The sequence below is a fragment of the Castor canadensis genome, chromosome 12 (genome assembly GCF_047511655.1).
Source record: "Castor canadensis chromosome 12, mCasCan1.hap1v2, whole genome shotgun sequence".
In the NCBI taxonomy this organism is placed as follows: domain Eukaryota; kingdom Metazoa; phylum Chordata; class Mammalia; order Rodentia; family Castoridae; genus Castor; species Castor canadensis.
In genome coordinates, this window is record NC_133397.1 from 120,771,427 (window position 1) to 120,797,415 (window position 25,989).

Here is a 25,989-nt window from a genome sequence, read left to right on the forward strand (position 1 = left end):
TCTTAGAGCAGAAGCTGTAAGAAAATAAATTTGTTAAAAGTACAATTAGTTCCTATGGGCAAATTATTTGAACATTTATAAATATGATTGTTCTAATCAGGAAAGAATTAAATATCTGTTCCTGAGTAAAAATTGTATAACAGTAAATTATTTCCATACTAGATTATACTCACTTTCTGAGTTCCTACAATAGTCACATAGATGTAAGTTTATCTGATTTTCAGAGAAAGATGAGAAACTATAGAAAAAGAGAAGCTTTGAAATTCCTTCTAATGTGTTACTTGCAGTGATTTCCCCCCCCACCCCCGCCACCACACACATCAGTACGTGAATATGATGTATCTTAACATTTGTCCTCAGGTTAATCATGAAGTAACTTTATAGTCCAGAGGCATAATGTATTGAGACATGGTAATAAAAAGAATTTTAGGTTTTTATTTTGCCCATCAGCTACCTTTGGGCATCAAATACAATTTTCCTGACCTGCTTTAATAGCACATATGGAGGAAACTGGTAGCATCCATTCTGCCTGGTATAAAGGTAATTTTCACTCTAATTGAATTGGAAATAGGGCTAAGTGGCTAGCTCCTGCATGCTGGCAATACCCTACACTTGGCTTTTCTGACGGTATATGCCGAGGGATCAGCTTTCTCATCTTCTCTGCTATTAAGGTACATGTCTCCTAAAAAGGTTGCCAAGTGTGATGTCTTTCAGATGCTTTTAGACTTTTAGGATTACAGGTGTGAGCCACCAGTGCCCAGCAAGCAATTCATAGTTTTTAACAGCACTACAGATTATTCTAATACAGAGGAACCATTTACCACTAAGAGAGATATATTTAGCAGTAGTTCAGTGGAAACGTTGATTCAAAACAGCAAGGATGTAAAAGTCAAAGGAGACTCATATTTGCCTCAAGTTTTTAGATGTGTATTACTCTCTGCTAGACATTTCATACATAATTGTGTTTAGTAAATGCAGTGGTGTAAATAGGAAAGTTGAATATTTGGAAACCCTTACTCCATTTCTACTGACTTATAACTAGCAAGTTGGTGAGCAAGACTTCAAACCAGGTCTGCTCTATTTCTTTATTTAATGATGAGGCAAAGCCAAGTCTGTCATGATCAAAGAAATGTTTGAGAAAATAAAGATCTTGGCCGATGCACAAGGCGAGGTGGGGGAAATTGATTATTTGGAATTATATTTCATCTGTAAAATGTGGCCATCTGTTGGTTAAAGGAAATAATGTTTGGACTAGGTACAGTGGCATATGCCTGTAAGCCCAGCAATTTGGGAGGTAGAGGTTGGAGAATCGTGGGTTGAGGCCAGCATGGGCAAAGTTAGTGTGAGGGCCTATCTGAGAAACACACTAAAAGCAAAAGGACTAGGGTTGCAGTTCAAGTGACAGAGTAATTATTATAAAGTAATCATTGTTTATTACTGTTATCATCTTTATACCCTGCAACTGTTTGTTTCAATCCCTGACAAATTTCCAACAACCAAAATATTTAACTTTCCCCTCATTTTACAGAAGAAAAACCTGTGCTCACAGTGGATATGTAATGTGCCCACCTTAACTTAGCTGATGCATTGAGTCTTGAGTTTTTATCTTTAAAATTCCAAGCACAGGATTTTAATGTTTGCATGGCTGACTTACAGTGTCAGTTAAGAATAATCACATTCAAACACCAATTAGAAAAGGTAGAGGAAGGTTTTCAATTTGTGCAACTTAATCCAGTTCTGAAAGTACAAAAGTTTCAATTAACAAACAGAATGTATACAAATACAGCACTATTAGCTCAGGACAAAACATTTTATAAATGCTTTAATTTTGGGCTATTCATGATTATGAAAGCAGGAGTTGTCTTTAGAGTTGAATCAAGTATGTGGACTGCTAAGTTAGAGTATATTTTACATGAAATGTCCTTTAATTGATACTTACTCATACAAATATGATAATATTTGATTAATTCCTTTACTTTTAAAGCTGAATACTAAAATATGTTTTGTCACTTCATGCCTTCAATTCTCCCAGGATTTCCAATGTCATTGTAAGTTCATTTTCAAATGCATGAAAACAGTTTCTTTAAAATTATAAGTATATATATATGTATATACATGTAATTATAATTTTGACTTAAATATTACAATCTGTTCTACAATAACTGTTTTCCAAAAGAATTGCAGCTTGTGGTCTTCACATTTTAATTATCATATTCATTGTTTATTATTTTTATAATTTCAGGGTTCCACTGGATTTCCTGGGTTTCCAGGTGCCAACGGAGAGAAGGGTGCCCGGGTATGACATTTTAAGTATATGGTTCTGAAGTAACTGACGTAAATGTGCTTGCATGAGTCCCCATCTCTCCACACCAGACTCCCTTGCTGTGACACGCTTGCTGCTTATCGAAATGCTTTGAACTGTCTTTGGCAGGGAGTCGCTGGCAAACCAGGCCCCCGCGGGCAGCGTGGTCCAACGGTGCGTACTGTGATTCACGTTAATGGTTTCATTTTGGATTTATTTCTTCAATGTAATGTTTTGAGGCTTTCTCGGCGTTAGATCTCTTTTGCTCTCATATGCAGGGTCCTCGAGGTTCCAGAGGAGCAAGAGGTCCCACTGGGAAACCGGGGCCCAAAGTAAGTAGACACTTGTTCCATTTGACCTCTGTTGCATGGTCCTCCTTCAGAGAGGATGGACGCTGTGAAAAGGACTCAAAGCTAATTTTCTTTCAATTCTTTTCTATCTTTTTTTTTTTTTTGTTTCCAGGGCACTTCAGGCGGTGATGGGCCTCCTGGACCTCCAGGTGAAAGAGTACGTATGATACAGTCACATGATGGAAAATAAAATTTAATACTTATGCAAGTCTTTAAATTCAGTTACACGCGTCTGAAAATACATGCACATATCCATAAAATACATTCCGAGTGAAGTAATTCTTACTTTTTAGTTTCCTATTGTCTGCCAATTAAAAGAGATTCCTTGGTTATGTGTACAGCAACTTTTGTCATAGAAAGAAAAGAAATAAGGTGTTTAATTGGCCTAAGTTATGACTTAACTTAAGCTTAGGTCAAGATAAGGCCTGTATTTTCAATATGCTTAAAGCATGCATGCCCTGTTGCCCTCCTGTCTTGTTTTCCATATTAATACTCAATTTGCCCCTGGAGCTGGCAGAGCGATTAGGCTGGCAAAATGCAAGCTACCAGTAGCCATTAAGCCACAATTGATGCACATTCAACTCAAGATAAAACATCTATTCCAGTAAATAGAAAAGCTATTTAGGTAAATTGATTTTCAATTGATATAAAATGAAGCCAAATACAAATGAGCAAACACACCCTTTCTTTGCCTTTTTTTTTTGGCAAAATGCAGTATTTTTACAGTCAGATTTTTTTTTAAAGCTATCTACTTGTAAGAATTTAAAATATTAAAAATCCGTATTCAGTCAAAGAAGTTTGAGTCATTTCTTAGTATTCTGAAATAGTTTTCAGTATTATGGACTCGTGTTAATAAAATTTTGGATGCTATTACAGTATTTGAAACTTTAGGTGTTTTATGAACAGGAAAACACAAATACTGTGATGTTTAACTTAAAACTGAGCATGAGTTAATTTTGCTTTTTGTGTAAAAAGCAATGAGAAAAACTTAGTTTCTATTTGTGACAAAAATGTAAATAGGAAAGATACAAGAATAAGCATTTAATTAGTGTTACTTTATAGCTTTGACTCACATTTAATTAAACTTTCCATGTAATATTTCTCACTCTTTATGAAGTATTCACACATTAACTCCACTCATCTTGTACATTTTGAATTAATAAGTAATGCATATAGTTGATGTATTTTATGGTTTAAGTCATTTTAAAAAGAAGATATAGTTAAATTAATTAAAGTGGCTAAATCCTTAAATGGAATGGGTCACTTTAACTAATTTTAGGCAACTTAGTTTTGTCTTTGAAAGAGCAATTACTATACTTACCTGGCAGGGGAGATACCATGATCACAGGTGGTTTCCCAGGGCGAGGCTTATCCATTGCACTGCAGATGTGCAACCCCTGCGATTTCCCCAAATGTGGGAAACTCGACTGCATAATTTTTCGTAGTGGGGAACTGCGTTTGCGGTTTCCCCTAAAAAAAATGAGTAATTATTCTCCACTTATGGATGTTTTGTTTACACTTTCCAAAATTCCATGGTTATCAATATTTCTTTACAAGTGAGTGCAGTTTTGATGATACTGCATTTTAGTGTGGAACACAGTTATGTGATCCAATGGCCTGAGTAACTGTAGTTGTAAAAACTTTAGATTTCCAGGGTCTTTTCATTTTTTAACAATCTGGAGAGACTAATTTTCAATAAACACTCCCATGTGTTTTCAGTTTTCATGCAAGGGAAACATATTTCCTGTGTTCACTGTAGTAGGTGGCCCACACCCCCCCCATGTGCCTTCGTTTACTGGCAATAATTTAAGAATACTGGAAAACATTTTTTAGCTATGTCTTAAGTACACAGTAGAAGAATGATAGATGTAATATCACAGCATATTTTCTTGAAAAATATGACTTGGAAGTTTCATGCAGAGAGTTTTGCATTTTTATTGAATTGGAAATAATGACACGATGTTTGCACTTTTCAATGGACTCCTTTAATAATATATTAATATTAAACTATATATGTATATATGATATATATCCATTCATTGGGAGGTTACACAAATTAAATCTTGACTTGCTAATTATACCTATCATTAAATAATTAGCTAATGTAGCTTGTAATTGTATCTATGGTTACCAAATTTAGAAAAACAAAATAAAGCAAAAAAGAAGCAAAGCCCAAGATGCCAAAATAAATTTGAATTTTAGATAAACACTGGGTAATTTTTAGCATAAATAAGTCACTTGTAGTGTTTAGGGCATTTTAAAAATTATTCATTATTTACCTAAAATTCAAATTTAACTAGGCACTGTATATGTTACTGGGTGACACTAATTGGGCACGATCACAGTCTTTATATATTTTGTGCCTCACCCAGATACTGCAGTACTGCTCTTTCACCTGCAAGCGTGTTTTCCAGGGATGCAAGTGAGTGCTTGGAACTGCAGACAGTACTGAGCCCTGCCTTCTGAATGTTGTACTGAGCTATGGTTGTCCCTACTTGTACATATCTATCATAATATTTAATTTACAAATTATGTTCAGGACGTGATTAATAGTAAAAGAGAAGAATAAAGGCACACTGCATAAAAAGTTGCCATCAATTACTCTTGTGCTTTGAGGCCATTATTTGGTAAAACAGGAGGTTACTTGAACACTAGCTTTGCAGAACCATGACAGTGGATCTGTCTATTAGGTGACTGAAGGGTGGGTGGTGTACACCATGGGAACAGGGTAAACAAAAAGTTGATTTACATGTGGGGTGCCACTGAACCATGTGACATGAGATTGCAGTATGTTACTCAAAATGATGCCTGATTTAAAATTTATGAATTGTTCATTTCTAGAAGTTTCCATTTAATATTTTCACAGCACAGTTGAGGAGAGGCAGCTGACTCTGTAGAAAGAGAAAACAGACATGAGAAAGGACTACCTGGCTTTGATTAACAAAAAAAAAATGTGAACACTTTTTGACAGAATTTTATAAAACAATACTCACTTATTTTCTCTAAAGTAGTGATTTTATTTTTTCTTTATTAAAAGAATTAAAATTCAAAATCAATTCATTCGAAAAGTAGCAAAATTTTATAAAGCAAAGATATTTTAGGAAATAAGGTAATTAGAGTTCTCCATAAACCTTAAAATTTTGTAGATAAAATAAATATTTATAGTTTTCTTAAGTCATTATACTATTTAAAAGTCAAGGTTTCATAGTTTAATTAGATGATAAAAATATATAAATTCTTAAAATGTTCCCAGTGTCTTGGCAATTTTACCTAACTTATTTCTTTACCTACATGTGAACTTTGAAGGTTCTTTTTTATTTTAAGATAAGATGCTGGTAATCACAAAATTTGGTCTAATTTCAGAAGCAGTATTTGCTTCAGAATGGAAACAAACTTCTCCTTGCAATGGCTAAATTGATAATTCACAAGACCAATTTTAGCAAACTTTATTTTTTATTTGAATATAGATAAATCCTACCCTAATTGTATTAAGAAATGTTTCCATTATCTTCCACTCTACCTGTCTTCTTTCAGAAATCTAATTATTTTTTGGACACATATGGGATTATCTTTCACCAACTCTTCTTTTGCTGCCAACACAATCACTGTATCTGGGTCTACTTTACGCATTTCGAAGATATGTAAATAAGAGAGTTGAATAATATACCTAATTAAGAATCAAACTAAGAATATTTTAAATGCATATTTGGATTGAATGCTCAGAGAATCATTATACAATAAAGCTCTCTTTACCTTGTCTACCAAAGTGGCTTATACACGAGGCACACAGGTGACAAGGTATTAGAAGTAAATCCACAACACAAAAGAAATGGTTAAAGATACCTTTTAGGATCTTTTTGGTGTAGTCACATATGTTTCCTTTTACTTACGTATTTCTGAGCCATGCAACAATTATAGTTAATTTTCAACATAACTTTTCTTTTGGAGGTTCTGGAATTGAGTTGAAATTATCTTCCTTCCATAAATGCTTCTATCCAATGTTTAAAGTAAAAATATCTGCAAAACTTCTCCTTACATTTACTTTTCATATGAACTCTGAACATTTGCAGCACTCCTGAGATAAGAATGTTGACCTGCGTGAAATTCTAAGTAGTAAAAAAAAACCCTTCATTCCACTTTTAGAGGTGAAGATGTATGCCACATTATATTTCATCTGTAAAATAAGCCATGCAGCATTAAGATGTGTCTCTTAAAGCTTATTGGGAAAGTATATCAGTAAAGGTTCTCTATTGCTTTTTATTTTTAGGGCCCTCAAGGACCTCAGGGTCCTGTTGGATTCCCTGGACCAAAAGGCCCTCCTGTAAGTGTCACAGCATCTTTTTCTCTATTTGTATTTGATGTTATCTTCACATTTTTGAGAATCATATTTTAAAATTTAAATCTTCTTAGATGTAAATATTGATAAAATTGTTATAAAAATAAAATTACAATTATACAGTTAAGTGTCAAGGAATATATTTTCAATGCATGAGGCTCATGTATTGCTTTTAAATATGATTTCAACATCTCTTATTAAGTATTCTTTTAAAATACACCAAAGAATTGAACAATATGAAGAACATTTCTTAATTACTCCTTTACTAAAGTGGATATTATTTATGACATCCACATTATTATCATATAGCAAATAATTGGCATATTAGAATTTCCCTGTTATCTTCTATCATTAAATGGAATCTTCCATCCCTAATCCATGATCATTTCTTAAACTCTTCCAAAACTGGATACTCCTACACCACATAAAGATTTATTTACGGGGGCAACTGGTGGCTCACACCTGTAATCCTAGTTACTTAAGAGACTGAGCTTTGGAGAATCACTGTGTGAGGTCAGCTCTGATAAAAACTTAGTGAGACCTCATCTCAATCAATAGTCTGTCATCATAAGCTATGCGTGAGGCTGAGATCAATAGGATCCAGGTTCCAGGCTAGCTTGGGTAAAAAAGTTATTAAGATTCCATCATGAAGGGAAAGGAGCTGAGGATGGTGGCACACACCTGTCTCCCCAGCAATAGAAGGAAGTTTGAAATGGGAGGATTGTGGTCCAGGCAAGCCTGGGCCAAAACCTAGACCCTATGTCCAAAATACCAGAGTGAAAAGGGCTGGAGGAATGGCTCAAGCAGTAGAGTACCTGCCCTGAGTTCAAAGCTTAGTACTGCCAAAAGAAAATAATTTGCTTTTATTATTTTTGTCTTAATAATGCATTCTTCTTAGAGAACGAAAGGAAATCCTTACTGAGTCACATTCCTTTTATAAAATTTATTTAGCACAACAATCTTTTGAATGTCACCATCAAATGTCTTCACAAGTTCATTGACATACTTTATTTTTCTAGTAAATATTCATGGGCACATAAGACAGACTCAGTTGGTCAGTGTTTTTTTTTTTTTTTCTTCCTTTGTCTTTAAACCTATTCAGTATTTTTATGTATTCTCATCCCAATAGCATCAGCAACATTTAGGAGATTATTAGCAATGCAAAGTCTCACTTCCCTAATTAGAACTCTGAAGTGGGGGGCTATCCATGTCTTAACAAACTCTCTAGACAATTTTGACTCATTCTAAGTCTCATTAAACACTGCTTTGGTCTGGGTGAAGCAATATTACCCAAACTTTAATGTGTGTACAAATCACCTTAGTGAATTATTTATTTTGAGGCAATCTCTTACTTTTTGCAATTGACATCGACACTATTTAAAGTATAATTTAAAACTGAATGATTCTGCTTTATATAACAGATTAAGAAAGGACTGTTATTTATATTACAGGGCTATAAGATTGACACTAATAACTAGTATGGAATATCATTATGACACTACCTAAATATAATGACTTTATCCACCACCTGAGGCTTGTTCCAAGTGTAACACAAAATCTATGCAGAGTTTCATAGAGAAGTGAAAAACAGGGTTCCTAAACTCATTGTATACATATTTTTTCATAAGCATATTGTAAGTATTTTGAAGCCATATATTTAGGTCATTGTCTAGCAAAATAAATCCAGTAAGATTTAAAACCCCAATATTATCACACTATTTGTACCTATGTATGTGGGTATGAATTATTCTCTCATGTAATATGATGTCAAAGAAAGGTATTTGACTCATTTTTCCTCAGACTTGTCGGTCTGTTCTCTCGTGTATCTCTCAGCAAGTTGAACCATTGATCAAGCACTCATTTTGTCGCTAAAGGTGTTAAAAACACTAAATGTCTACACTTGAGAAGCATGCACTGTAATTGGAGAGAGATGACATTGTTAAGAAGTCACTTCTGAACAAAATGACTTTTACACTTGTTTTCGGCCAAGTGAAATGTTAAAGCATGAAATAAAAGTACCTACCATTTCTCTGGTATGGTTTTTATAAAGTTTTCAAAAGAAATGCTGTTATCTCTTTGACACAGAAATGGAAAATTGAGATGGAGGGAAAGGCAGTCATTGTACTGGGAACAATGTGCATACACACATATACATACAACACACTTATACTCACATGCACACTCACAAACACTTTTGGATTAAGTGCTCTGCATGTCCCATTGCGTGTCATGGTAATTTTATGGGGAGTAAGTAGCTACACCATTTTAAAGGAATTTTGATTTGAAGTGATTAAAAGTTATAGCAAGAATAGCATGAGGAACATTCTACGTACAGAAGAAGAAAAAATGAAACTGTGCAAATTAGAAGTGAGAAAACCTCATTAGACAGTTACTTAAAATTGTCTTTCACAGACTGACTGGTTGTCTAAGTGCATCTTCATGCCCATGAATATGACCCCTTTGACCTTTACCAAATAGACCAAAGAGTGGCCTATTTTGATGAATAAATCTGTTACTTTTAAATACATAGTACAATCGATTAGTCTGCTTTATTTTATTAAGTAGTATGTGGATCCATTATAATTTGGATTAATTGCTAATATTAGAAATTCATACTTAAATCAAGAAAGCGACGATGATATTAACTTCTTTGAATCACTTGCTCTATTCCCTCAGACTGTCTAAGCACACCACTAAAAGTCATATTGCAAGGGTTAGGGTCATGACTCAAGTGATAGAGTACCCACCCCACAATGCATAAGGCCCTGAGTTCAAATCCCAGTAGTGCCACAAAAATTATTCATGTTGTATTCATTCCAGGATGAATTTATTTCTAAGATCACTATCCTGGAGGATTGCAATTTTTATATCTAAAGTGTAATAAGAAAATAGAGTGAGACATTTAACTTTTATACTTACAGATTTGATAAAAACATGTATATTCTTGTACTAATCACAAAACACATCATTTGAGTGTTGTTTTAACCCAGATTCACTTTACTGTCCTTCAGCTGACATACTCCATTTATTGTAAAACTCTTATTATTGCTCCAAATTAATAGCACTTTTACTCACATTTGCATTAAAATACTGGTAAAACAAAGAAATTGCTTTTATTTGATGTTTTAAAAAACTTGATGCACTATACTAGCAATGAACTGTTTTACTTCTAAATGGAGAGCAGAGCTACATGTTATATTTCTATATACTCAATGACTAATACATAGATATGGAATACATGTTTTTGAAAGAAAAATGCTTAAATGCTCCTATTTTGGTTTTGGGGGATGGGAGTGATATTAGAATCACTGAGGTAGTCCTGGAAGAACAAATCAACTAAGCCACCACTCATGATACTGTGAAATATCATAACAGATTTTAATTAGATCTGGTAATTCACACAGCAACTGTGTCAGTGCCAATGAGATCAGGGAGCAGGGAGGGTTCCAGACACAACAGAAAATCTTTTTCCTCAAATATGCCAGCCTCCCTAGGAGAAGTGTTACTCAGAAGGAAGGCAGCTGTCTGTGACAAAATTTATTTTGAAACAAAGCCTTTTGTTCCACCATACTGTGTTGTACACACACAGTTATGTACATACACACACACACACATATATATATATATAAAATCTAGATCTTTGAAAATAAGTATATTTAAATAATTAACATATAATGACAGGAGTATCTGTTATCATTAAAAATGTCATTATTAAAATGACTATAACCTCTTCATTTACCCATAAGGGTGGGAATATTTCTGTCTCAATTCATCTAACTATTGACAGTGTTTTGAAATTTGAATTGATGCTTAATGGTTTCTGAGAAGAAAAAGTAATGTACAAAGCACTCTAAAGAAACAATCTATTGATACTATGTATTTAAAATATGAGAACCTGGTAGAGTTGTTTGCTCTAAGTACCTAGCTGGTTGCTTCATTTGTTTCTTTAGACATGACAAAGACAGCGCCCTTTACAGGAAGTAAAGTTTAGTAAGTTTGCTTTCCAATACTTACCAAACATTTTGCTTCAGAGAACATATTTAAGAAAACCTAAGGGGAAAATGAAGACTTGTAGATTTCAACATAGCATATTGTTTCCTTTACTTGAAAAAATTTGAGAGATAAAGTGCCAGTGTTTTTATGTTTGTATTTCTTTCTCATTTTGGTCACCACTAGAGGACACTATGTTTCTGTTATCCACATTTCAATGTGCAAGGAATTGAGTTACAATAGATCACCAAAAAAAGGGAGAAAATATTCATTTGTCAAATATGGAAGAACTAATACATTTGCAAAAATAAAAATACAAACCTATGCAAGTAGGCTTTTAAAAGATAGGTGCATATATTAAATTCATTCAAAAGCACAATGTTCAGAATAGGGTTCTATAATTTTTCTTAGCTATAGGATTATTTTAAAGACACGTGTATATACTGCTATATGTAAATTCAACTAAACATCACTGTATGTAAAAGAAGCAGAACAACAGCATGTAATGTCCTGTGAAATATAAGAAAATTGAGACTGTAAAAGAATTTGAGAAGTATTTATGACATGGTATTTGTGATTTCAGGGGCCTCCTGGGAAGGATGGACTGCCAGGACACCCTGGGCAGCGTGGGGAGACTGTAAGTTGCTCTGTTTTTCTGATTAAGATTTCCTATGTCTAGTAATTAATCACTTCACAGAAGGCTACTTTATTATTATCTGTTAAATTGCCAGTCGGAGAATAATGGAGGAATGAGCTCCTTTAAATATTTTATTAAAATCTTTAAATAAAAGCATAAATAGACTCATGTTTATACCTAAACAAAAATAATTGAAAAAAAAATAGGATGCTGATATGGTTGTTTTTATTGTTGAAACCAACACATTAAGAATGAATGAGCTGATAGAGAAGACCCCCTCTTGTATTTGGAGTACCTCCACAAGATAGGCACCTTGAACCTTTCACTGAAGGCTCGTTACAGATAAATCCCACCCAAACCTATTACCTCTCCCCTCCATAAAGGAAACACATGCCTGTAAACCCTGGACATAATACAACACTCTTATACCAGAACTAAAGGACGAGATATTTGCTGATCTATACCATGGTCTGGAATTATGTGAAACGTATCCTCTCATGGAAAGTAGGATAATGTAGATTGAAAAATGTAGTTTAATTTTCCCTAAAAACTGTAAGGTATTGTGTTCACCAGACTTGTCATCCCTGTGATAAATTACCTGACAAAACAATGTAAGGGAGGAAGGGTTTGTTTTGGATTGTGCTTCAGATGTTTAATACCATGTTCCTTTAGCCCCATGGGCTTGTGGCTGAGGTGAGACAGAACGTCCACCATAGCAGAGCGAGCACGTGGTAGAGGAAGCTGGTCATTAAGCAGAGAGGAGAATGGCTGTGCTAGTGGGCTCTCTTCTTTCTCTTCTTTTATTCCATCTACTGCCAGCCCATGGGATTGTGCCACCCACATTCAGCTGTGCTTTGATATTTCATCTGATAGATTAATTAGTCCATTACTTTTAAATTTAGCCTCTCTCAAAGTCTCAGGGAATGGACACAATGGCGGCAAATTGTTTGCTAACATAAGAAGCATGGACTCTATTGGATTTCCCAGGATAGTCTTTTTTCCCATCTGAAACCTGGAGATGAGTACAATCTTCACTGTCCACATTTATACTGACAAACTGGTCCTCCAAAATCCCTCCAGAATTGCCTATTAAGTACAGCTTTAAGGATTTTTGAGCTTTTCTGGTCTGTATCTCCAAACTCTTCCAAATCTCTCCCACAAACCAATTCTAAAGGCTTAAGAACCACATGGTCAGGTTTAGTCATAACAAGGACCCCCCTTCCTCTACTACCAATTTTCTTTTAGTCATACTTTTCATCACTTTGACAAATTGACTGGCAAAGCACCTTAAGGGAGGAAGGATTTATTTTGGATCATGGCTTCAGAGGTTTTAGTCCATGGTCCATTAGCCCTGCCACTTTGGGTCTGAGGTAAGACAAAACCACATAGTGCTGGGAGCACATGGTAAAGGAGGAAGAGGCTGGTCACCTTATGGCAACCAGAAAGCAGAGCTAGGAACCTAAGGAATGGGGCCAACCACATTCAGGGTGGGTGTTCCTCCCGAAATGCCACAGACTCACCCAGATGGATACTTTACTCATCCTTTAAGTACTTCTCTGTTCAATCAAGGTGATAATCAAGAGTAACCTCCATAAGAATAGAATGTTAAATGTTTGAACAACTCATCCTATGTATGATGATTTGGATAGAGAGGAAACTAACAGCTCCAGTATTCCTTAAGGGTCTTGGGTGGGTTTGTTTATTTTGCCACTGTTCCAAAACTACATGTCTAGCTATCAAGATGGGTTGTTATTCTAATCAGAAATCCTCACAGGTTGGAATGTTTCTTTGGAATCAATCCTTGGTTTTCACCATTTGGTTAATTTTCCCAAAGAAGCCACAACACAGACTACCTTTGATTATGGGGTTCAAAATTACTGCTTGATGTTCTGCAGTGTGGAGACATGTTTGGAACTATATAGCAATGCTAGATAACAAATGAGAAGATTCTGTTAGTTTTCTGCCATGGGATAAAATAAAATCCTGTCTTGCTCACCAAGCAACAATTCTTGGTTTAACAGCTTCCTGGTTTTAGCCAGGCTGGAAATTTCAAAGTCTTGGCTTTCAAATGACAAATAAAGAATGATTTAGAAGGATCAAAGTATAAAATTTCCTAGGCTTCCTTTTGGGTATACCATCTTCACAAGGAAGAAAAATGAGCATTCAAAGGAAAAATCTGTACTAAAATTGGCAAATACATTCTCATTCAAATCACTTTTAACAAAGCCACACAACTTCCGAAGTATCTTCTGAGGAAGGGATACCTAGAGAATTACTGTTTTAATATCCCTCTAGTTCTCAATTTACTCATGTGTTTCTGTTTCAACTCAAACTAACCATATTCTATAAAACACTTCAGTATAAACCAAGAGGAAAAATAGCACATAGCTAATGCTTCCAGGAGGGATGTTTCTATCTAGTAGTTTCTCATAGACAAAGGTGATAATTCTGGAAATTGGATTCCTGATTCCACAGTCACTTTTAAGAGAATAGTGAATCTCCCTATAAGCCAGGAACTATTTTTCTTACCTGATTCCATGCGGACTGGGACTCAAAATGTGTCCTTGTTCAAGAGTCGGAACCAAGACTGCTATGCTTGGCTATATATGTGTCATTTTTACTTTAAAGGAGAAATTCTTTTGTTATTCTTGAGATATGTTCCATGTCAGAAACCCTTCAAGCTTAATTTTGAAATCTTACATTTTGAAGCCTTTACAGGACACGTGGAAAAATTAGAAATAGTTTTCATTATCTTGAAGCACCCCAAATTTGTGTCAGAGATGCTGTGCCAAATGTCATACTTAATTTTTTTTATATCTTTTTTGTGGCATTGGGCAGCAACTCAGGACCTTGCACTTGCCAGGCAGCCTCTTTTCCACTTGAGCCATGCCCCAGTCCTCTTTGCTGTAGGCATTTTTCAAATAGCATCTTGTTTTAATGCCAGCCAGGTTGGATGTTGATCCCCTATTTATGTTTCCTGCATAGCTGGGAGGACAGGAGTGTACCATCACTCCCAGCTTTTATTTGTTGAGGATTATAGACATGAGCCATGGTGCTAGCCCCAAATCCAGTATTGATCCTAAAATTAACAATACTTTAGATATTATTGTTATAATAAGAATTACACTTTTGGTTATGTCTTCCAATAAATTTTTCAAATTACCTGTGAATGTATCAAAGTAATTTCTGTCTTCTGGGACTTTGGACACATTAAATTAACTTCAGCTATTCTAAAATTAAATGGCACATGTATATGGTAATATAATAAGGCAAACAAGCAAGCTTCAATTTGATCTGCAATAATAGTCCAGTGTGTAGTTTATTTATAAAGTCCCTGGTGTCAAGTTGATTAGATGCTTGCAAACATTCTGAATGTCTTGGATGAGCAGACATATGGGCAGTGTTCTCTCCAGTTCTCCCACACCCATTATCTGCACAACTGAGCTAGCAGCCAAGTGGATTCAAAGGAGCAAGAGTGGATTGCAGGTTTTCCCAACTTTTCTCTGCTATTCATTGCATTTAAACACTTAATTTTAATCAGTTATAATCATTTTGTGTGCTATTCTTGCTGTCATAGTTACTAAGACAAGGAAATGTCATAAAATTTTATTTTTTAAGTTTAGGATTGCATTTTCCCCTTCAAAACAAACTTAGTGATCAACAGTTGGGACAAGGGAACAGGTTGTACAAATATGTGGGGCGTAGCTTAAAAAAAGGTCAGAGGACTAGAAATGAGGATGTATTTTCAAAGCAAAAAATGTGACTAGAATAGCAGACGAGGCTGAGATTGGGTTGAATTTTGTCACTAAGATTACTTGACATGAATGGCTTAATTAGCTTGGCTTATGTAAGATGGTGATTCTGGCTGATGTAGAGAATGATTCGAAGAACTCTGCAATCATCAAGGATGATTACAGTTTGACAAAGATAAGTCTTACTGGGACATAAGAGAGGAAGCTGTATTTTGAGAGACCTTCTCAGGTGACATACTTTCTCAGGATCAAATGACTGAGTGTGAAGACTGAAGGAAAGCCTGGGAGAACACAGGACGAGAATCAAGGAGAGGGCACATTCACTGAGTTCCAGGTGGACAATGTTGAAGAGAGAGGACCATGTAAAATTGGAAATGTCCCATTGGCACTTAACAAGAGAGTTTTAGGGTTCAGTACAGAGATTTAGACTAGTTTGAAGCATTTGGAAGAGTTTACCAGAATAGACATAAGAATTGGTCATGGAGGTTATTGACATAATCTAGCGAGTAGAATGTGTGTATGTATACATACCTATGTACATACATATACACATTATTCATACATATATATTATTCATATATATTATACATACATATGTATGTTTATATTTGTATGTATAAAAATAGGTAAATCTGATCACAGATTTCCAAACCAACTAGTTGTTAATAAGCTAAACAAAAATGCTCTTTTGATTTTAAAATACTAAATAAATTCTATGATAATTTCCCTCAGAATTAATTGGTTTCTGTGTTAAGAATGATAGCTTCAGTAAAACTCTGATGGTCTTAAGAATCAGTTTTAACAATAGGAAAAATTGTTTTGATCCCTATAACAACAATAATTGCATATTTTTTTACTTATATGATTTTACTATAAATATTTCAATGGTAGTTACCTGGAAGGTTGTGCTAGAAACATGGGAGAACTAGTTCTATTTTGTTCTTGCTAACTTTATCATTTTCAATTCAATTGCATGGTATATGAATGAAACTTTTGCAAACATCATTTTCTATAATTCACTTCTTTGGAAAGCTTTTTTCCCAGTATTTTCTAGTTCTTCAAATGTTCAATATAACCTAACTCACATGAAAAAAAGTTTGTCTATCATAAAACAATTACACAGAATGAATGATCTGCCAGTCTAGATAAGTGTAAGTACTGCAATATATTCTCAAACAGCTGGATTTAGTGAATATATTCTGCTAACATGAAACAGATCATATTGTAATGATTACATCGCTTACAAGGTATATTCATGTCTCTCTTCTTTTGTGTTTTAAGAGAGAATATTGATAAAAATCTGAATTGATTACTAATCTTCTTATACATTTATTTTATATATTGCTTTCATTTATGAAATTGTTGCAATGAAAGTAAGAGCAAATGTATTCAAATGACACTACAGATTTGTCTCTGTATAGAGAATCAGTGGACTGTTAAAGAAACGTAGAGGACTGGGCATGGTTGTTCACACTGTGATCCTCAGGTGGAGACTGAAAAAATGGATCACAATTCAAGGCCAGATCAGGCAAAAACAGTTAGCAAAACCGCATCTGTAAAAACAAGGAGTGGCGGTACACTTCTGAGATCCCAGGTAGAAGGGCTGCAGTCTGAAGTTGGCCCAGGCAAAAAGCATGAGACCCCATTTAATAAATAAGTACAGGGATCAGAGGCACGGGTCAGGTGGTAGAGCACTCACCGAGGAGCAAAGCCCGGAGTTTAAACTCCAGTTCTGCCAGAAACAAAGAAAAAAAAGAATCAAAAAAGAATGTCCAAATCATTATTTATTTTACCCATAATCATTGTTGCTAGGTCAAAATCGTATATGTTGTTCAACCTGGTACAACAGAGCTAGGAATGCGTTTTGACGCTTGCTCTGTCGTATTAACCTACTGAAGTATTAGTTGCATTATCATGTCAAGACAAAAAATCTTGAATTTTAAGGACAGCTGGAATACAGAATGTTTATATTCAACATTTGAGGAGAATTATCTTTAGCTAAAAGGTGACTTTCTTCTAACATGAGTTATTCAATTATCTCATAGAATTTTACTTACATTTGTCTTGCATAAAGCTTTTACAGATTACACCTTGCTTCCTTAGGGATTTCAAGGCAAGACAGGCCCCCCTGGACCAGGAGGCGTTGTTGGGCCCCAGGTATGATCCTTTATTTGTTTTAGCAAGGTTTATTTTATTATGTTTATGCTTCCACCTTACTAAGTTGTATAAAATCTGGCCACTTCATTATGATTCACAGTGATATATTGTAAAATTCAGATCACATTTAGATATATAAAGTTTGGCAACATCAATCAAATGCAATTCAGCAAACTTACTTAACTAGCTCTGTTTTTCATTTGTCTGTATTAATAAAAGTGAAGACTAAATAATAAAAATAATCAGAAAATATTCATAATGACCTTGACACTCAGGCCTGACCTTGATACCATCTACTTTTGACATATCTATTTTTTAAACCCCAACTCTTTATTACATTAATTGACCACTCACAATTTAAAATTACAAAATGAGTATAAATAGGATCTAGAAATATAACTAAATACAAAATAAAGTCCCAAATTTCACAACATTTAGACATTTTGATTTTTATAAAATATTGCATGCTGTTTAATAGTCTTGTCTTTATAACAACTATTTACATTCAGGGATAAAATCTTGGCTTGTTTTCTTTAAGTATGTGTGAAATACTGGCAATGAAAACTGTCTGTCTCAAGACAGGTGGCAGACAGTCTCAAGTGTTGGTACAATATCCTGAGTTACGTTCTCACTTAGCTTCAGCTATAAATCATGGTAACAGAAAATACTATTTTTATTCTTTGGCAAAACATATTAAATAGACAGAACACTCTACAGCTGAGTTTTTCCCCTACTAATAACAAGGTATAAGCAACACAGCCAGAGCAGTTAATAAGTGTTTTTATTTAACTGCTTTAATCGTTTCTCCATCCATAATTGATTCTCAACACTTTTTAACTCACACAAAAATGTGCACATCCAAAAATTAAGCACACCCACAGGGGAAAAAATGTGCCTTCTCTTTCTAGGAATTTGTGGGACAAAAACAAAAATGAAAGGATTCTTGGATTAGTTAGTCATTTTGTTTCAGAGATAACTCCTAAACCCAACCTTTGTTCTTTTATAAAGGAGATATAAAAGATGTGTGTTTTTGTGCTAACAACTTCTTTTTAGGTACATATCAATTTAATCATTTATAATTAAATATATATTAAATGGAGAGATAGGAGACTATATATGATATATTTATTGATCAATATTTTTTGCTATCCCTCCAAAATACTTTTATTTTTCTATTTAACACAACTTCATAACTATCTTCTGTGAAAAATGGAGCCGGAAGTATGATTCCTAGTGTACTTAATATCTATGAACTGAAATTGAATTAGATTATAATTACAATATGAACATCACAGGGCTTTACTGAGTATTTCAATACCACACATTTTTTGAAAGTTCATCTCTCCCAAGCCAGAGTCTAAAATTCTAAGACATGAGTCCTTTTTTGTCTCCTATTTTAAGGAAATGTTTTACAGACTATCTTCATTGAGTTATCTTTATTGTTCCTTTAAAGAAAGTAAAACCAACTGCTTATTTTAAATGCAACCATATTTTTCCAGTTAGAACAAAGGAAGTGAAAATAAGAGAAACACGGCAGAACTTAATATTCACACTTTTCTTTGTACTGTTGTGTGAATCTACGTTTGTTTTTTTTGGTCGTGTAGCTATGTAATTACTATCAGTTTTATATCCTCTGCTGTTGAAATTATGGTGTTCAGATATTTAAGAGAAAAATTCCTTGGGGGGGAATATATTTGCACATTAATAATAAGTTGAAGACTTTCAGTAATTACAGAGATAAAGGCCTTTCAACTTAGAAATGTATGCCAACATTTGCTCTTCATCCAAGACCAAAAGGTGGAAAATGTGTTGCAATTTTAGAAAAATAACAGAGAGTGATATTCTATAAGCAACTTCAATAATGCATTCTGGCATTTAACAACCTTAGCATCTGGAAGTTTTTCCTTCATGTATCTTGAACTTAAATCCTTCACTTTGGGTTTCATTCTAAGTGTAGGTAGAGAGCAACTGGTCACCATTCCCTCTTTATACTTAAAACTTATTACACTCTAGACCACAAACAGCACTACTCAGGGGATACTAAACGACCTGACATTTTTCACTGTGGCCTTTTCTGCAATTTGAAGCAGCTGGCTATTTGTTATACCTCTCAGCCTGGAGGAACTGCAAGTCCAAACTCTGTAGCTTCAGGTCCCCCTGCCACATTCCTTAGACTTTGTCAAATGAATATAAGTTAACAGTGAGGATGTCACCAGTCCATGGAAATTCCAAGGAGAACCACTCAGGATGTTTAGGTTCCTGGGGACCTTGGCTTATTTTCAAGCAGTGATTCATTGAAGACCCACCAGTGGGGCACCATTGTCTCCTTATTTTTAAGTTGATTTGGCACCTTATATAAAAAGAGGAATGGAATGAAACTGTAGTTTAAAAAAACAAAACAAAACAGTTTTTAACAGTTTGGGGCTAGCATCACTGTGAAGCAATCCTGCATACTAAGAAAACATCTTTTTGAACTTTATTTATTTCTCTTATTCAGTTGGATATTCTACCCAAGATTACATGCAATGTTGTCAGACTTTTACAGATGTGCTACTTTCATTGTGTTATAAGAAGAATTTTTCTAGGACATCAGAAAAATGAATGAGAATGGTTAATTTTTGTGAAAAGGAAAAATCTTTACGAGTTTACATTCTATTATTTACCAGAAGTAAAAGAGCAATCTAATGTTGTTTTGCTTATCTAATTTAGGGACCAACTGGTGAGACTGGTCCAATAGGTGAACGTGGACATCCTGGTCCTCCTGGTCCTCCTGGAGAGCAAGGTCTTCCTGGTGCTGCAGGAAAAGAAGGCGCAAAGGTAGAGCAGGCTCAGGAATTTTCTTGGTTCAAAATCTCCATTTACTTTTTCATTGAACTTCTCACCATATACACACAGATCCTGTATATTCTGTCATAATTTTTAAGCTAATGTCAGGAACATATGTGGGGAAGATATTTAGTGTGAGGTTAATGTACTTAAAGACATTACTGAAAGGTCACTATAACGTACAAGACCAGTTAGTGCACTGATTATGAAACTGTCAATTTACATATATCCTTAAGTCTAAATATAATTATTTCTTGTCAGTATTTATGCCATCCTACCCACTATTTTCTTTTCTTTTTTTTTAAAGTAAATTTTTATTAGGACACATTCATGACACAAAGGGGATTCATAGGGACAATTCTTATTAGACTTATATTATACATTAGTTACACTGTCCCCATCATCTCTGTCCCTCAGCACCCTCCCCACCCAACTTAAAGCAATTGCAAGAGGTTTTCTAGTTCTGTTTCATATAGGTATATAAAATCCATCTAACATATACTGTCATCTTAATTGCTTTAGTTCACCCTCCTCCTCCCTCAACTGATGAATGGATCATGAAATTATGATATCTAAACACGATGGAGTGTTACTCAGCCACAAGGAATAATGATGTGGGGTTATTAAATGTATGCAATTGGAGGACATCATGTTAAGTAGCCAGGATCAGAAACATAAAAGACGTACGTGTTCTCTCATATGTGGAAGATAGATCCAAAGACAAACACATACACAAAAATAAACGTGATCATATAAACTCAACTGTAGATCATGTTTATAACACTGTGACTACTTTATGGAACTCGGGGGAAAGAGAGAAAGGCAAAGAGAATGATAGAGCAACAGTTATATTGCATACCACACGATGTGAAGGTAGAGGATATAAGAATGTGTACTGAAAGACATTGAAAAACATGGGGTGGGAGGAAAAGGGGTAAGGGAGAGTATTTGAAGGGACCGAACAGACCCAAGTAAAGCACACACACAGAGCGCATACATTGAGACACCCCTTTGGACATCAAAAATTTAAACTATCCTGCAGTGCTCCTCTGAATTGGCTGCAGTGCCTTTGGGTGCCTTGGTACACAGTTTGCTACCCACTATTTTCCTCCTTAAATGATATTCAAGTGTTACTTACAAGCTTTCCTTATAGATTACAGGTAATCACAATTTTTTTTCATAGAAACATGTGTAGAAGTTATTCTTTATTAGTAGATGTATTCTGTATTCCTCAGGGTGATCCAGGTCCTCAAGGAGTCTCGGGAAAAGATGGACCAGCAGGATTACGTGGTTTCCCAGGGGAAAGAGGTCTGCCTGGAGCTCAGGTACAAAAATCAGCATATAGATAAAACTTGTGAATGACATGTTTTCTTAGAAGCCTATTTCTCGGAGCTTAACTAAAAAGTTACAAATAATTAAGAAAATAGACATAAACGTATGCATTGATTATAATGACATGTATGCATATTTGTGCCACAGAATGTTTCCTGACATCCTCATTCTCAATCACACATCTCCTCCTATTTATACTCAACTCACATTGATTCGCGTTCTTTGCTTTTTACTTTTCCCAGGGTGCACCTGGACTGAAGGGAGGAGAAGGCCCCCAGGGTCCACCAGGTCCAGTTGTAAGTAGGATAATAATAAACAACCTCGCTGTCTAGGGTTGCAAATTACAGCCCTTCTTTCATTACTGTCATGCTGTGATCCCACAGCGTGTGGGAGAGAAAATAAACACATGTCAATCAAACCAGCCAATGCCTGCTTTCTACTAATTGCCATGCACTAAGGAGCACAGAAACAGAAAGGTTTAGATGATTGGAAATGTTTTCTTCTGCTTCTGTCAGGAGACAAAAGGAGTTACCTTGCCTGTGACCACTTCCCAATGAAATACCTCATAATTGTGAATAATAGAAATTCATGGTCATGGAAGGTGTGGTTTGAATATTTTTATTCATTCAAGTCTTTCTTCCCATTTAATAATTTATCATAAAATAAAATTCAATTTTTATATTTTATATTCTGTCATTCACATTTATAAAAAAAGACTTAGTCTGATTTTTAAGCATTTATGGGATGATTTTGTCAGTGATGTATATTTTTCTTCATTTTTGTCACCATCTCCTTTGTTCAATCTTCTCCTTGACAAAGAATGCCTTCACTCATCTACTTATCTCCCTTATCCTATCTTCTTCAGTTAGTATTTTCCATTGGTTCTAGAATTTGAGCTTATTGCACCTTCTTCACTTTGCCATTCATCTGCTGATACCTATCTCATGGGTCCATACTGCCTTCAGAAACCAAATTCATTAGTACAGCCAATGAATCATCTTCTCAATTTGATTCTAATAACAATAGTCTATTTTCTTTTCCTTAATGCTCCCCTTTATTTCTCTTCAATAACATATTGAACCTCTTTTTGCTCCTCAAACTGCTATGATCTTTTCTACTTTGAAAGAATATATCTTTATGATTTTCCCTTAATTTTATAAGACTGCTTCTTCTTCCTCTGCTTGCTAAACTTATCATTAGAGATAAGGATGCAATTTCAATCTCTGTAAAGTCTTTTCTGGACAGGTGGCCTCCATTTCATTTGTTAGTGAAATTTCTACCCACTCAGAGCTCTTTGTTATGGCTTCTATTTTAGAAATCACATTGGAACATAACTGATTGTCACCTACTAGGAGGTGAGATTCCTGTATTATTTTGGTTATGTTCACAATGCAGTGTCTGACATACAGTAATCATCCCATGCCTATCTCTTTGAATTATCATAAACCCTGATACTGGAGTAAAGTTTGTACAGCATAATTAATTCTGAAGACAGAGTAAGCAGAGCATTTTTCAGATTGATTAACATTATACTTGAATCTGTAGATATGTAGCTCGCTCAAATGTCATATCATAGTGATTATGGTAATAGACATCTGGTGAAAATTTTTTAATGAAAATATGTATTTCAGTGAATATATTTGACTTTCCATGTAATTTATTGAGTTACATGGAATAATTTTAAAATCCTCCTAATTTAGTGATGTTAATATTAGCAGGAAAAACAGTTGAATAAGACAAAAGTTACTATGAGAATTCTTAAAAAGTGCAATCAAATGCAATCCATTTAACCGGAACTTCAGACTCTAAAGTTATCTTGTTTTAGGGATAAATTATTTGTTTTTAAAAAAACAATGGTCACTGAACCTGTGAAATCTGAACCATGATTGCAAGAATTAAATTGCTTTCAGCCATTTTTAGGGGCCAAGCAAGCAAACTCTCCCAGGTATTTGGAGCAGTTGAAAGCATGTAGATGGAGGGTGTTTAATATGCCCAAAACATAAAATTTTCAGGATATACATTAACAACTATCCAGTCAAATGCAGAATAACATGTTAAATATAATCTAAAATTTTAATATGTTACTTAGCTGGCTTCCACAACTGTTCATTTGATAATTACTAACTACTTTGCTACACAAAACTTTTTAAAAAACACACATGAAACACTAAGCAGCACTGTGAGTCGATTGGTGATTGAAAGGCTAAACAAATACAAACAGAAAATGCTAAGTCTGTGAGGAGATTGACAGGTGACATCAGTGGAAAGACTATTGTGGTGGGTGGCCTTGAGCTTATCTTCATAGAGTGCAGAAGTTTACAAAAACATTTAAGGGTAAGAACATTTTAGGATAAGGAAATAGTGTTTAAGGAAGTATCTGGTCTTACTAAAATAGCACAAGCTTTGGGAGGAGTAAAATGTGTTGAATTCCTTTGCAAGGAACCAGGCATTTGGCTAAGAATTTTACAGATTGCAAAGATAAAGCAGACATTTAATGTGTCAAATGATTACAGAAGCTCTAAAGTGGGAAGTTGAAGGTAAAATAAACAAATAAATTTGCAGGAAAATAGTTGTTTTCCTTGTGTGTACAATTTGATAGACATGGTGGAATGGTGGCCATAAAAGTTCAGTGACCAATGTCATTGTATTACAAGGACATTGATGACTGGGGCAATCATAGAGTACTGCAGGTGAACAGATGGTGGGAAGGCAGAAGGGTAGCATTTGGTACCAGGATTGGATGTAGGCAGTGAGGAAAGATGAAATAAATGGTGAACTTAAGTTTGTTTGAGGGGAATACTTTGACAAAGTCTTCCATAACTGCAACAATTCTACCTAGCCAGGAACAACAACAATAATAAATAAAAGCTGCAAAATATTTACACACAAAAACTTAAAACCGTCAGGTTCTTTATAACCACTGATTATTCTGAATGAATCAAAAATTAAACTGTGTAAGTTAACAAACAGTTCAATTCCTAATGACTATAGATGACTTTTCAATGTATTATCAAATCCTTAGGGTTTTTTTTCCTTCTAAAATCCAGTTTGTTAAAATCACATTTTGCTGCATACTATTTCGATAGTAATAGAAATAGTGAATTTTTTCAGTGCACACAAAACCAGTGAACTATAACTAAAAGCCTTAAGAATGGCTGTAATCAGTTAACAATTCATATTGATTATAACATCTGTGAAGTTTGTGCCACAAATATGCACCTTATATACCATAACCTTTTTGTGTTGTCTAGCCCTTAGAAAGAACAATATAATATTTAGTGATTGTCCATACATCTGTTTATGTGTAAATATGTTTTGTACCTATTCTCTTTATTCATAATCAATTTGGTCAGAAATATAAAGCAGGCCTTCTGTATCACTCTGTATCAAAGTGGGTTTCCTGACCTCTGCTAAGTATAGATATGATGCCACCATTCTGTGTACAAAGGAGCTATGATGCACAAAGTTCTATCAACCAAAAGGGTGTGAAGGAAGGTGATGTGAGATGGTTTACACAGGACTCTCTTTGTGAATAGCCTCAGAAGAAATCTCTTGCTAATCATAACTTTAATAATACTTGTAATTTCCTTTTCAAGTCTACTTTTTTATAGAATCATTTTCTTTTAAGATTTGTGTAGTTTCTCGAACAGTTAACTGTTTTTTCTTAATTGTTACAAGTTATGAAATTTAGAATTTACCTTTTGCTTTGGCTCAAGAACTCATGGAGTGAAAGCTGAGACACAGTAGAGAAGATAATGCTTTATGATGAATCTTTTGTAACATTTTGAATACAACTCACTCTAAAAAGTATAAATAATGCACATACTTCAATGTTACCTATCATTAACTTTTAAATGCTGGATAAGAACAGTTAAATTGATTTAATAATTCACCAATGGATCACATCCTACAGTTGAGAAAAGCCTTGGTCTACATCCTGCATTTTTTGATAACTAATTTTTGGGGATCTGTATTATGCAAATAAAAAGCTACTTGTTCAACTGGTTTTCTTGCTTTCCTACCTCTTATTATATTTTCTTATGTTTTACTTATTTTCTGTAAGCCCTTTTAAGATTTTTCTTGTGGAAAGATCATCTATAAGTAAATGTATGAATATACTGGACATTCTATTAGGTGTGGTTGTACAGATTAATAAAATGGAAATTTTTTGAGTGGGTTTTATGGTTTACTGAAGAAGAAAGACATGGAATAGGTAAAATGAAACAGTAAGTATTAAGTGACATACTAAAAGATAAACCAAAGAACATAAAGGTGAAAGCAATGATTTTTCCCTAAAAGAACTACAT

The 25,989-nt window shown here is 34.5% G+C and overlaps 1 protein-coding gene and 1 non-coding gene across 3 annotated transcripts in view; both read left to right on the top strand.

The window, feature by feature from the left end:
• Col11a1 (collagen type XI alpha 1 chain) overlaps nucleotides 1-25,989 on the top strand; it is a 197,516-nt gene that overhangs the window by 103,015 nt on the left and 68,512 nt on the right. For both annotated transcript variants that reach the window (XM_074050884.1, XM_074050883.1), the window contains exons 32-41: nucleotides 2,243-2,296; nucleotides 2,432-2,476; nucleotides 2,581-2,634; nucleotides 2,765-2,809; nucleotides 6,920-6,973; nucleotides 11,562-11,615; nucleotides 17,471-17,524; nucleotides 20,234-20,341; nucleotides 21,586-21,675; nucleotides 21,925-21,978. In XM_074050884.1, the coding sequence (XP_073906985.1) occupies nucleotides 2,243-2,296; nucleotides 2,432-2,476; nucleotides 2,581-2,634; nucleotides 2,765-2,809; nucleotides 6,920-6,973; nucleotides 11,562-11,615; nucleotides 17,471-17,524; nucleotides 20,234-20,341; nucleotides 21,586-21,675; nucleotides 21,925-21,978 (612 nt within the window). The remainder of the gene's footprint in view (nucleotides 1-2,242; nucleotides 2,297-2,431; nucleotides 2,477-2,580; nucleotides 2,635-2,764; nucleotides 2,810-6,919; nucleotides 6,974-11,561; nucleotides 11,616-17,470; nucleotides 17,525-20,233; nucleotides 20,342-21,585; nucleotides 21,676-21,924; nucleotides 21,979-25,989) is intronic.
• Nucleotides 3,966-4,125, top strand: LOC141415109 (U1 spliceosomal RNA). The gene has a single exon (XR_012440136.1). It is a non-coding gene; the product is annotated as a U1 spliceosomal RNA (small nuclear RNA).